The 14,496-nt window shown below is 37.8% G+C and overlaps 1 protein-coding gene across 2 annotated transcripts in view; it reads left to right on the top strand.

The window, feature by feature from the left end:
* KITLG (KIT ligand) overlaps positions 1 to 13,641 on the top strand; it is a 96,756-nt gene extending 83,115 nt beyond the window's left edge. For both annotated transcript variants that reach the window (XM_065934180.1, XM_065934179.1), the window contains 2 exons: positions 648 to 724; positions 9,260 to 13,641. In XM_065934180.1, the coding sequence (XP_065790252.1) occupies positions 648 to 687 (40 nt within the window). In that variant the 3' untranslated portion in view covers positions 688 to 724; positions 9,260 to 13,641. The remainder of the gene's footprint in view (positions 1 to 647; positions 725 to 9,259) is intronic.
* The last annotated feature ends 855 nt before the right edge of the window (positions 13,642 to 14,496 follow it).

Below are 14,496 nucleotides of genomic sequence, written 5' to 3'. Positions count from 1 at the left end.
TTTAGCAGCAGTGATTATTTTCATCTTCTCTGAGCTGCTGCCACAGAACCTTCCTTGGCCCTTCTAAATTCCACCTTCGTTTCCTCCTGTAAGCCCCATTCTTGATATCACCTCCTAGTCAAGATATTTTCAGTGCTTTCCTCTTTCACACTTCATATATTTGACCTCACTCTGGATTTTGGAGCCTTTAACGTATTTCAGCTTACTCAGTATTTTTTTAAAGCCAAATACAAAATTTGTTTTAAGATACCTTTCATCTTATGATAGTTGACTTCTGATCACTATTTTACTCTTTCCACATACTGCCCAGGACCAGTACTTTGACTTTACATTCAGTTATGGTTTTTCCATTTGGCATGTTATTTTCTCTTATATCATGTTGCATGTGTATGCATTCACATATTAAGCACATATATGCATTTTCTGTATATGTATTTGCATATGCGTAGAGAATTTTTTAACTAACTGGGGAGACTGTGTTGAAGTCCTCCCTATAGTAAAATTATGAAAGTAAACTTCCCACCCAATTGTGTAAGCTTTTTGCTCCTGTGTTTATGGAAAAGTAAAAACTGCCCTTTACAGTACCCAGGTCATGATATACTTCAGAATCTGTCTTAAAGCAAATAAGCATGTTTCTTGGTTTTCAGCATGTTGCAAGAGAAAGAGAGAGAGTTTCAAGAAGTGTAATTGTGGCTTCTATCAACACTGTTACTTTTGTACATTGGTAAGTTTTTAGAACTCAAGCTAAAAGATATAACCGGAACTACACAGCATCCTAGATGCCAGCATGTATTGTCTTCTATCAGGCTGATGTCAGTCTGGCAGCTGAAACTGTTACATTGAATTGTGCATTCTCAAGTTTTGAAAGGCAAGCAGTGTTACTCCAGATTAGTGGATCTGTCTTGTATAGGAGTTATACAAAACATTAACAGTTGAGTGTTACCTTTTCTTTTTTTTTGGCCACACCACATGGCTTATGGGATCTTAGGTCCCTAACAAGGGACTGAACCCACATCCTCAGCAGTGAAGGTGTAAAGTCCTAACCACTGTTCCACCAGGGAATTCCTGAGTGCTTATTTTTGAGGCCAGAAAATAAACAAGAGGAATAGAGCAAAGTAGGACTAAAATAAAATAGAAGAAGAATAAATAAAACCAATTTCAATTCGCTGTGGTTATTGTAACATGATAGGAAACGTATCTCATTTGTTAAATGCTCAATCAAGTGCAAACCAAAAACATTTCCCTGCTATTTTAAGGAAAAGGAGTAGAGGTCAAAGTCCCTTGTAGTCAGGAGAGGGAAAGCATCAAGGTAAGGTGCCACCTGCCACATGACTGGTCCTCACTGTACCTCATCACAGTCCAGAACCCTGGATGCAATGAATACAAGCCAGGGATAGATACCTGAGGTTGGGGTTGTGTGGGTCTGTGGAGGGCTCGGGGAGAAGGAAGACCAGGAGGACAGGACTGGGAGGGCGCTGTTATTTACATCTCCTCTCCCCTCTCCTGTCTACTGCCTTAGCTTCCAAAATAGTTGCAGACGTGGTGTGGGGAGCACCCTGAATGGCATTAACCTGGTCCATCATCATGCATGCTTGTCCCATTTTACTGCTGCCAACTGGCTATTAATTCTGTTCTGCCCATGCACTCCCATGTATTCCAGTAGGGTATGAGTGTTCTTTCATTTTTCTAAAGCTTCCATTCTTCCCCTGCACCCCCTCATGGTTGGAGGATCATTTACTTGCCCAGATTATTACAGACGCGGTCTCTGGGGAGCTTCGCCTTTTACTTTCATGTCACTGTCCTTCCAGCTCTCCCTTCTGAATCTGGGACAGAGATTTCTCTCTCTACTGAATCTTCCCTGGGGAAACTGGGTCACAGAGTCTCTTGTCTCCTCCAGGAATTCTCTTTTTATCAAACGTCACTTTTTTAGCAACCCAAAATAACATCATATAATAATAGTAATTATGTCGCATATGCCTCTCACACTTTAACCCTGCTATTATGCAGACTTCATTTTTACCTTGAATCATGCCCTTGATCACCACGTCTGGGGCATGAATAGCACTCTCTCTTTTTCCTGCTTCCATCCTAGCCCTCTCTAGACTCATGTTTCCTATCAAATACTGTAAAGGAACACTTGACTCTCTTTTCAGGCCCAGTATTCCCTAAGCTGAAATAATTGTTATTCCTAAAAACTTAACTTCTCTGCCCTTGAATCCTAGTACAAACCTACTGCTGCTTCCCTATCTGCCGTTTCAGTTCCCTTAAGCCAGACATCCACCACGCACACGTTAAGTGGTTAATTGAACCTTCAAGGTTCAGGTAATGTCCTCTGTGGTTTGCTTTTGGATGGCATCACTGGGATCCTGTTTTGGCACACAAGTCATGTGGTATTTAATTGTGGTACTTGTCCTGTGACATTTGGAGAATAGATTTTGATGGAAAAACCCAGGGCATTGGCCTAGGAGGAAAAAAAAAGATGGCATTTTAAAGGCTGTAGTCAAGCAACTAACACACGTCTACCAGTCAGGGGACATGCAGACAGGAACCGAGGCTGTCTGCTTCTTGCTGTATCTCCTCACGAGCACCTCACTTGTTGCCTAAGCATTGTAGGCGCTCTGTTGATGTCTTTTGAATGAGTGACTGAGGGAATAAACAAACCCTAAATGAAAAGCTTATTAAGTGGTAAGGAATATGGTTCTTGGGAAATGACCTTTTTTAAAAGGTTTTTTGTTTTACAAGATAAGTATGTTTTAGAGATCTGCTGTCCAACATAATGCTTAGAGTTTAAAAAAAAAAGCTATATTGTGTATTTAAAAATGTGTTCAGAGGGTGGATCTTGTGTTAAGTGTTCTTACTGCAATAAAGTAAGATGAACAATCTTTTAAAAAGTGCAGTAAGGTTTATTTTTATCTTATACGTGTATGTTTAAGTTGCTGATTTTGGTCAGGACAGCAAAGTGTGTACAGCAAGGGGAAGATAGGCATATAGGCAATGGCTAACTTATTTTCTTAGAATCTGAAATATTACTGATATAATTAAATGAATGAAAATGAAGCAGGTTAAAGAAGACCCGGATTGTTTAGAAATAAACTCATCACAGAATAATTGAGGAGTTGGTGTGAAATAGGTGACCTTACTCATCATTATCTCGGCAAAGCTCTCTCAAGGCTCAGGTCAGAAACCACCCCTTTGAAAAGCTGACTTTCCAAATGAAAGTAACCTCTATGATTTCCAGGTGACTTAGTGGTAAAGAAATCCACCTGCCAATGGGGTAGACACAGGAGTTGCAGGTTCAATCCCTGGGTCAGGAAGATCCTCTGGAGGAGGAAATGACAGCCCACTCCAATATTCTTGCCTGGCAAATCCCATGGACTGAGGAGCCTGGCAGGCTACAGTCCTTGGGGTTGCAAAGAGTGGGACCCGATTGAGCACACACACGCAATTATATTTTATATTACATTTCATACCATACTGATAAATTAGGAAGGCATCACATTTACTTACATACACGTTTTGTGTCCTCTTATAAACCATAAGCTCTGAGAGGACAGGACTTGTTTCTGAATTTCTTTATGGGATCCCACTAAACTATATAGTTTATACTTTGCACATGCAAGTGATGATGACTGTATCTGTTGAATAAATGAAGAGATGAATGACTACATCAAAGAATTGCAATAATGTGAGAGTAAATTTTATGTAGTAAAAATAGATGTAAATAAGAATTCAAATGTTGAGGGAAAGATAGATATAAAAGGAAGTAAAAAGCAGCTCATTATCATGAATCTGCAAACCCCAAAGTCAAAATGTGTATGTATCATTTGTGACCATTTGTTGAGCACCCATTACATAGAGAAAGCTTTGTTCTCTGTAACAGTAGAGGTTTAAAACCTGCCAAGGAAATTTGAATATAATTTGGGGAAAGGGATGTGGTGGAGGGAGGATAAGCTGGGGCATGGTAGGAGAGGAAGTCTTCCAAGAAATAAGAATAACCATAGTAAAAAGTATCAAAATAGAAATGAAATGTGAACTTGTAATTATATATTTTAAAAATTGGATATAATTTGTATTACAGACATTTTCTTGGTTAACAAAAAAAGGGAAAGTATAAGAAATGACTTGGGTTTGTAGCAAAAATTCCTCCCTGAACTAAAACAAATTAAACCAGGACAAATATCAGAACACTAAAATAGAAAGCATATGGAATAGTTAGATCTCCAACCTATAACTGGAAAATGAAGAGGAGGGCTTGATATTTTAAATACAGGGAAGGAATGTAGATAATGAACCAGAAACAAAAAGAAGTTGCCTCTAGGAGAAAATATACTAAAGCTGTGATTATTTGACATCAAATGTGAAATTATCACTGTGAAAAGTTAAAAATGTATTTAGTCAACTAGCTGATGACAAGTATTCATATGTGACATCCCAGAATTTTTCATTTATTAGGTTGCCTGTAGCACAGTTTAGGAGAGAGAAATAGAGTAGATCATAGCACATATTCCTCTTCATTCTAACCACAGATGTGATACCAACAAGCTCTGGTATAGCAAAAGTTACTATAACCTATTTCTGTCCTCAGATTGCTTATAGCCTGCAAAAGGAGATAAGACATATGTATAAATAATCTATTTTTAAAAGCACCAAAGGAGGTGTTAGTTAAAAATCAACAGAAGGAGCTGACAGAGAAATGCGGTAAAGAATCAAAGGCAAAGCCACTGAATATGGTTGTAGAGAATGTTCTCTCAACATAACTCTAGATAATGAATGATATGGACGGCATCCCTTAGAATTGTACCACCCACATACAATTGTCTTAGAACTGACTCATTGGAAAAGACCCTGATGCTGGGAAAGATTGAAGGCAGGAGGAGAAGGGGACGACAGAGGAAGAGATGGTTCGATGGCATGACTGATTCAATGGACATGAGTTTGAGCAAGTTCTGGTAGTTGGACAGGGAAGCCTGGTGTGCTGCAGTCCATTGGGTTGCAAAGAGTCAGACATGACAAACTGAACTGAACTGAACTGATACAGTTGTCTTATTTAACTAGGAGAAAAGCTTCATTGTGTAGGTGATGGAGGTGGCATTTGTACTGAGCTAGGTCTTGAATGATTGGTAAAATTTTACTGGTAGTAGGGAAGGTACTGCAAACGGCATAAGCTAAATCAGAAGATCAAAAGTACAGACTGTGTTCAAGAGTATACAGCTGGAGATTACAGAGTGTTTAAATGCTAAGAAAGGATGGACATCAGTGTGAAAGAGGGTCTGAATTCCATATACAGGGCTTACACACTATTGAGCCACATAAGGAGTTGTTGGAGGGTTTAGAAAAAATGTGAGTCATACAGTCAAAGCAGAGGTTTAGGAAAGTAATCAGTTGTTGATGTGGCTGGATGGATGGGGGTGGTGAACTGGAGTCAGGAAGTCCACTTAGGAGTGGGTTTTCAAAACAGATGTGAGAGAATGACAACTTGAGCTAGGGTCACAGCCATGGAAATAGGAAATCACAGGCCATTTTGGAGACACAGCAGTAAAAGAATCAAGTCCTAGTTCCTGATGGATGTAAGGCTTGATATTATAGCACTCAGGGTGCATGTGCTCAGTCATGTCTGATTCTGTGCAGCCCCATGGACTGTAGTCTGCCAGGCCCCTCTGCCCATGAAATCTTCCAGTCAAGAATACTGGAGTAGGGTGCCATTTCCTTGTTCAGAGGATCTTCCTGACCCAGGAATCAAACCCACATTGCCTGTATGGGCACATGATTCTTGATGATTTGCAGCCTATAAGACCAACCAGATTTAAGCACCATTAGAAAAAAATGGGGGAAGGAGACGTTAGTAATTATTAACCAGTGGCCAAATATGTTGCAACTTCAGTGAACAGTCAGGGGTGGAAACAGTAGATTTGGGATTGGGAAGTCATCTACAAAGAATTTTAATTGAGACCTTAGGGGAAGGGCTGCATAATCATGGAGAAAGCCCAGTTTGGTTGGGGGTAAACAGCATGAGTCCGTAGACACACAGATAGCAGTGTTTGTAGACTCATCCCAGCATAGTAAGTGGAGAAAGTAATTCGTATTATAATTAGGCTGGCAGAGAGAGTTATAAAAGAAACACAAGTTGGAAGTTTACAGTGGATTTGAGCTAAGACAGAAGAAGGGAGATCCTAGAATTGGAATAGGGATGAGGCAAGTTATGCTGAGACAGTTAATGTACGCAACTCAGGAATGGTTGGTTACCAAAGGGCAGGATCTGTGACTCTTTACCACGTATATCCTAAGAATTTCTAGAGCTTTGAAGGTTTGGTTTTGGAGCTTGCTCTCTGTTGATACATTGTGATGCAGAGGATTAGAAGGAATTAGATTCAAACCTTGAGCTGCAACTTAACTAGCTATAGGTTCCTGGATGAGTCAGTTGTTTTTGACCCCTGGTTTTTCAAATATAACTGAAAGGATAATAATGCTCACCCTGTTTATTTCATGAGGTTGTTGTAAGAACCCAGGGTATCATTATAAAAATAGTAGTTTTGTTCTATAGAAAACCAGCTGTTGGCTTTAATTTTTTTTTCTTTTTTTTTAAAATGATCCAAAGACAAAGTCAGAAGAGATTTCCAATCTTGTTTCTCTCTGCTTAAGTTTAGAATTTTGAATTCTTCATAGCTTTTAAAAAAATATGTATTTTTTTGCCTTTTGTTAGGCCCTTCTGCTTTTCTAACCAAGCTTTATTTTTCAAACTTGGTAATTTGTATTTCTGAAATTTTCTCTTAATGTCTGTTAATTTTTCCTTCAGGATTTAATTCTGCTTTCCTAAATATAATTTTCCTATTTTTCAGAGTTTGGTAAATTGTCGTATAATACAGTTTTTAGTATATTGTTACATTTTATATATTTATAGTCTTAGTAAATTACATTTAGAGAATATATAAAATATATTACATTTAGAGATTATATACATCTAGTATATTACTGGAAAAAACACTGTACTTCTTACCACTCATACTATAAAGTTTTTAATATAGCCTGTGTAATGATCTCAAACATTTTAAAACCAGTGACCTCTGATTCTGGGATTGATAAATAAGGACAAAAATAGGTAAAGAGTAGGGGGCTTCTCTGGTGGCTCAGATGATAAATAATCCACCTACAAGACAAGAGACTCAGGTTCCATCCCTGGGTCAGGAAGATCCCCTGGAGAAGGGAATGGCAACCCAGTCCAGTATTCTTGCCTGGAGAATTCCATGAACAGAGGAGCCTGATGGGCTACACTCCAAGGGGGTTGTCCATAGTGAAACACAACAGAATGACTAACACTGTAACTTTTCACAGGGAAGAAGCTAAATACAAAATATACATTTATTTAGGGGTTGTGACTAAAGATAACATATAAATGCTGCCTGTAATTTAAAAAAAATAAAAGGAAGTACAAACACTTAAGTTGAAAGTTGAAAAACCTGGGACTTCCCTGGTGGCACAGAGGATAAGAATCCACCTGCCAAGCAGGTTCAATCCCTGGTCCAGGAAGATTCCATATGCTATGGAGCAGCTAAGCCCAAGTGCCTAAACCCTGTGCTGCTCAACAAAAGAAACCACGGCAATGAGAAGTCCTCGCCCTGCAATGAAGTGCAAGTGAACTAGCCTCCAATCACCACAACTAGAGAAAGCAAAGAAGACACAGCACAACCAAAAATAAATCAATCAATTAAAATAACAATAAAAAGTTGAAAAATCTGAAAGCTGAGTCCACAGCTCAGCGGTTTAACCCCAGCACTGAAAAACTAGAACAGAGTCTGGCTTTCATGATTCAACAAGTACAATAAGCTGCTCTGAGGCCAAATGAACTTCCCCAGAGGCTTTGCCGGGACATGGTGATAGGATTTCTTTGTTTCTTTTTTGGCTCTCAGTACCGGAGGAGATCTTGCTGCTGGTCTTTCTTGGTTGGTAGAAGTGATTGCTAGAATCTGGTGGGCAGTCAACACACTGGTGCTGCTCAGTGGCTGGGAGGCTGCCATTTGTGGGATCCCTGATCAAGTTCATGCCACTCCACTTCTCCACTCTGACACCGCCACTGTCCCTCATACCTCACTGCCTGTCTACAGTCTTTTCATAGCCTCATTAGAGAAATTCTCGTTAGAGATTGATAACTGTCATCACAAACGGAGCTAATCTGTGGTGTGCCTGGGGGTATGAAAGCCACAGGGCATTCATTCATCCACTCCATATTCAAGACATATCTATCAAATATAAGTGGGACTTGCCTTGTGGCTCAGTGGTAAAGAATCTGGCTGCCAGTGCAGGAGATGCCAGAGACATGGGTTCAATCCCTGGGTCTGGAAGATCCTCTGGAGAAGGAAATGGCAACCCGCTCCGGTATTCTTGCCTGGAAAATTCCATGGACAGAGAAGCCTGGTGAGCTACAGTCCATGGGGTCACCAAGAGTTGGGCATGACTGAGCATGCACAAACAGACCACTCCAGCACTATCCAAGAGCAGAGCATTCCTATGAAACCTTTCTTAAGCCAAAACGGCTTAAAGCAAAGAAGGATCATCTTAGGACACATCTTACTAACCGGATGCACAAAATAAATTGAGGTGAAGCACAGACGCTTATAGACACAGTTCAAAGATTCAGTAGCTTTATGCTGAGATTCTAAGTGTAGTTCCGGGGAAAGAACTTGGCGCCAGAACTTGTCACTCTTACTGATGGGGCTGCACGCTTACTGGTAGGCTTATTGCAAAACAAACACTGAATGCTAAACCGGTAGGCTTATTGCAAAACAAACACTGAATGCTATGTCACTTTTCGCCTTTTTTCATAGAAGCAAAATCCTCTTCAGATTTCTATCGTGTGTTGAAAACAGGTACTAACATAGGTCTTTTGTAAAAAGCAAAGTAGTGTAAAGGGAACTTGGAAAAAGCAGGGAATAACTGTATGGATTTTGTACCAGGCCCTGTTTCAGTTGTTGGAATACAGCAGTGAAAAAGATCAACAAAGCTCCATGTCTTCAGAGGGCTTACATTCTAATAGGAAGACATACTAAGTAAAACGATCATTTCAGATTTTGTAAAATGTTACTAGAGAGATCAGAGAGTGATCACTAATATCTAGGAAAATATTTGTCAAGTTATTTTAGGCTGTGAAGCATACATTGTAAATCTATTACTCATTCTTTAGGCACATGGATTTAGCTACTGAGAATGAAAAGAAGGCAGAAAGCAGATATGCTATATAATTTCTCGCTTTTCCTTTCTTCTCTAGGCGGGTAACAGTTCATGTTTGCTTCATAAATGAAGCAGCTTTAAACAAATTCCTATTCTGTCTGGAGTGACAGACCGCATCTTTATCTGTTCTTGCTACCCATGACTCTCTACGGATGATTGAGAAATTGGAACAAAGTGTTTTACTGTGAAACTGGCACTGAATTAATCATCTATAAAGAAGAACTTGTATGGAGCAGGACTCTGTTTTAAGGATCTACGGAGAGTTGTGGTCTCAGTTAGAACCTGCAAACTGATATTGGGAGAGAAAGCACGCGTCCCAGATTGCACATACAATTTTGCATGCCTCCAGAAGCATCTAACTGCTGAAAAACCACATAGCTTTATTTTACAGTGACAACCTGCAGTTCATAGTTATCTTGGTCTGCAAGTAGATTTCAGCCTGGATAGTGGGGGGTGGGGGTCATCATTTGTGTCAGAGGGATCTAGAAAATGTTCAAAAAACAAAAACTCAATAGCATCATCCACTGTACATTTAGAAAGCAGTGGAAACAGTGTGGGAGTAGGTGCAGGTCAGCCTCATACTTGCTGATCAGTGAGGGATGTGGGTCTGAACTTGGATCTCTTCCTGACATAGAAGGTGCAAATTTGTCCACGAGACAAATGGACATAGTTGGCTGGCTCTATCCATACAGGCTAGCCAGTGCTGAATGACAACATGCTGCCTTTGCAGAGAAGAGACTCCTAGAGAGTTGTCACATGAAGAAGCTGTGGACACTGATCAGCAGAACCATCTGCTGAGGAGGACATCTGGCACCCCAGTGATCTGCCAAGGAGGACATCTGGCACCCCGAGTGAAGCCGGCCTTTGCCCTTGACCACTCTAGAGTATATAAATTGTGCTTGCAAAATATATTACAAAGTGTTTATATTCTAAAACTATTACAGAGTTATGTAAGGGACTTAGGAGGAATCACTGAATGTACGGAGGCCCCATCTTCAATTTCTGCTGTGGGAGAGAGGAAAAATAAGTTACGATATTTAGTGTCTAAGATTAGAAAACCACACTCACATGCTGATAATGGGTGTTGAAAATTAGGTGACTTGGCTTTTACAAGAATGCAGGGAATCAGGTAACTTTAGTTATTTATACTATAATCACCATTATCTGTTTAAAGGATCCATTTATTTAAAATCAGGCACTCTATATTCATTAAGGTTTATGAATTAAAAATAAAAAGAGAGCTTTATGTAGTTATGCATGTCAGTTTGCTATTAAAATATGCGACAGCGTTTTTATCATATTAAGTGAATTTGGCAGGAATTCCCAAGATGGACATTGTGTTTTTAAACCAGAACTTGTAAAGACATTAAGTGAATTTCCCTTGCCAATTTTCTTTTTTTGTATCAAAGGAACATCTGACTAAGGTCAAAGAATGATTTCTTATGGTTTGTTTTGATGAAGAGTCTTTCAATATGTCATGAACATAAAGGAATCCAAAGCTTTCCTTCTAACTTCATCCTTGTGATAACATTATTGCCATATCCTACCACCATCAAATGACCTTCAATGCAGGGACACAGAAGGGCATGAAAAACTGCTACCTTTTATTTGACTTTACTAGTCCAAGAATTTCTAGTAGAGTTGGATTTTAGCTTATGTTCAATGCTAATTAGAATACAACTCCAGTAAGTGGCCTTTGCTCTTTTTTATACCAAAGAGCTCAGATGATTTCTATGACCCTTGTCTTCTCTAAAGTGCTGTGGTTCCTCAAATACTAGTCATTTCTCTAAGATACAACCCAGGTGCTTTGGGAAGCTGCATTAATTTATTTAGGCCCTCAAATATCCCATGGTACAGCTATGATATGTATAATAAAAGAGATCAAGTTAATGGCTGTCAGGACCTGTCTCATTGTGTGACACTGTTTTGAATAGACATAGATTAACATGAGTATGTGTAAGTCACGTATAGATTGAGAAGACTGATACTTCTCAATCTAATAGTTTATTTCAGCAATGGTTTCGATTTTCATAGGTATGTGAAAATGCTGCTTAATGAGCTTCAGAGTACAATAAATGTACTTTTGTTCTCCAAACTGGTAGCTGGGTTTTTAACGCTCAAGGACATGGTCCTAAATCAATAGAGTTAAATAAATAAATTCAGCAAGTTATGAAATCTGGCATGGTAGGGTGAGGGGAGATGTATTCTGCCTAATTAAATATATTGGTTCATTGACAGTTGTATGGATACCAATTTTTAAAACACTAAAATTCAATAAAATACATGAACAGTAGAAAATTGCTGAGCATTACTTTAGATGGTAGTTGCTTGGGAATTAACTGTCATATCCGCTTGGAGATTAATATATATATATATCTTTGCTTTATTTTATCCAATATGTGTTCTGAATAGCCTTCATAAATCATGGAAAACTCACAACTGACATCTTAAACAGTGAAATCACCCTTTAAATTGGTGCCATGTTTCTGAAAGTCTTCTTTTGTAATGTTTTAAAATTGTCTTTTAAAATAATTTCAGAAGTCTTCAGATTCTAAATTACACTAAAAGCTTTGTACCTCTCTGGTAGAATGCAGATCTGCAGAGAGATGCTCTGTGATAAATGATGCCTGCCCAGTGACATCAAAGTGTTGCTGGATTTTGTATTGTAGTCTGTTGTGTTTACCACACTGCCACTTTCTAATGAGTCAGCGACATTGATTTTTTTCAACACTTTAATAGAACAATACCCTATTCTCTTTAAAAAGGACTATGTGAAAATGACAATTTATGATAAAGTATGTTCACAACAAAGCATTTGCTTTTAGTAAGAATTAAAGTACTTTGGAGAAACTTTGTGGCATATTTTGATATTCTAATTCAGATGAAATTTTAAATTAATAGAAAAATCCATTCAGAATTCATAGATAGTTCTTCATGTTTTTCTGCAGCTAGTTTCTGCTTTCAAAATGTAACTCCAGTATGGGGCTTTTAGCCATTGCCTACCTATTCTGACTTAACTAAAAAATACATTTTTCAAAGAGGCAGTTTGACCATAGTGGGATGGATGTTAGGAAAATTGTCAGAAGTTTCCACTTTGCTGTTAACCTGTATTGATAAATCACTGCCCTTCTTTGGATCTCAATTTTTTATTTATCTATGTGGTGAAGTCAGGTCCACACCATAGGTGTGAGGGAAACCTATTGATATGTGAATGACAAAGATGATAGATAAAATGGAGCTGAAGCTACCGCTTACAAAATATCCAACTATGATCTCTGTGAATAAGCAATTTGAACATAAAAAGCTATGGCTGTTCTTGTTTGTAATGTAAATATGGTCCATTCTTAAAGTGAAATCCAGTCTACTGTAGGTTGAATTGGATAACCATTTACACAAGAGATGGCTTTTTCCTTTGCTTAAATAAACATTTTTGGATTACCTCTGAAGAATGAAAACCAAGAGTATATTTTATCCAGGAAAAGATACTATAAGATGTGTGTAGCATTTGGAAGTGCACCAAATTAAGCATTTAAATCTCTCATTTTCTTAAAAGCTTTAAGGGCAAAAAATGTAAGATGCTCATAAAGTTTTTAAGTGCCAAAAGATACTTTAGAATCCATTTGGAGATGGGTAAACCATAAATTAAATTTTAAAATTGGAAAGTGGGATAAGAATTTTAAAGAAAGCCAGCTTGTTTTGAAACAGTATTATTTCGAAATTGGCATTAAAATACAAACATTCAGATTGAAATTCCAACCACTTCATTTGTGGTGTTTATAGTGTTGCTGGAAATGCCCTTTGTGAAGATAAAATAATGGTACTTTCATTTCCTAACAAGGTATTGTTTTAGAAATAATCCATATTATAATGGATATTCATGATCCTAAAAATGTTTCCTAAGCATTGTAAATTTATTTATAAGTGCCATCTACAATTACATCTTAATTATATTGCTTTTTGAAAAATAACATTGTTTAAACTAAAAACCATAGTATTTTCAGTTACTTAATTTCTGAGCTATGACTCAATAAAAGTTTCCAATCAAAATATCCTATTCTCCTATATTCTAAGGGTTAATGTGTGATTATAGTGTCCACTTGCCACTGTTTTTTTTTTTTTTTTAAATCAATGGACTTAAAAGTATTCAGACATTTAGATGGATGTATAGATATACTGCTAGTTCAGTCATAGATTAGAGTTTGCATATTGTAATGTAAATGTCTTTCAACACTTCTATAGTTTTATTATGACTGAAGTTTAATTAAATAAAAAAGATTGTAAAATGTGATGTGTATGTGTATGTACTGTATGTGTACTTTTAAAAATAGGTATATGTCCTGACCCTTTTTTATACAGGTTTGAATTTGAAATTACATTATATATACATATACTTTATTGTTCTAAATAAAGAATTTTATGCACTCAAAGTTGTCCTGTGATTTGATATCTTAAGGTTATCACACATGTTCATAATGTGGTTGATTGAGCATTTAAGCTAATCTCAATTTTTTCCTATGGAAAATCAATCTGGATTTTGCTGTGATATGCACACAAGGAGATAAGAAATCAGTTTATTCCATAGAATAATGCCATTTGCAGCAACATGGATAGATCTAGAGATTGTCATACTAAGTGAAGTCAGAGAAAGAGAAATATCATATGACATCCCTTACAGGTGGAATTGAAAAAGAAATGATACAAATGAACTTACAAAACAGAAAGAGACTCACAGACTTAGAGAAGGAACTTAGAGTTGCCAGTGGGGAAGGGACAGTTAGGGAGTTTGGGGTTCACGTGTACACACTGCTACATTTAAAATGGGTCACCAAGGGCCTACTGCAGAGCACCGGAAATTCTGCTCCGTGTTAGGTGGCAGCCGGATGGAGGGCAGTTTGGGGGAGAATGGATACATGTATGTGCATGGCTGAGTCACTCTGCTGTGCCCCTGAAACTATCACAACATTATCAACTGCCTATACTCCAATACAAAATAAAAAAGTTTAAAAATAAGATAACTAATAAGAACCTACTGAATAGCATAGAGAACTCTATTCAGCGCTCTGTAGTGACCTATATGGGGATGAAGTCGAGAAGAGAGTGGATATATGTATATGTATGACTGATTCACTTGGCCATACAGCAGAAACTAACAGCGTTATAAGTCAACTCTATTCCAATAAGAAAGATTAAAAATCATCTTATTCCAATAAATGTGTATTGGTTAAGTAACTGATAAAGATAGGTAAGCTAATCAAAGAAGGTAAAGCTGAATTA

This window comes from Muntiacus reevesi, chromosome 4 (assembly GCF_963930625.1).
Source record: "Muntiacus reevesi chromosome 4, mMunRee1.1, whole genome shotgun sequence".
Classification (NCBI taxonomy): domain Eukaryota; kingdom Metazoa; phylum Chordata; class Mammalia; order Artiodactyla; family Cervidae; genus Muntiacus; species Muntiacus reevesi.
Note: the sequence above shows the minus strand (reverse complement) of the source record. Positions and strands in the feature narration are given on the sequence as shown.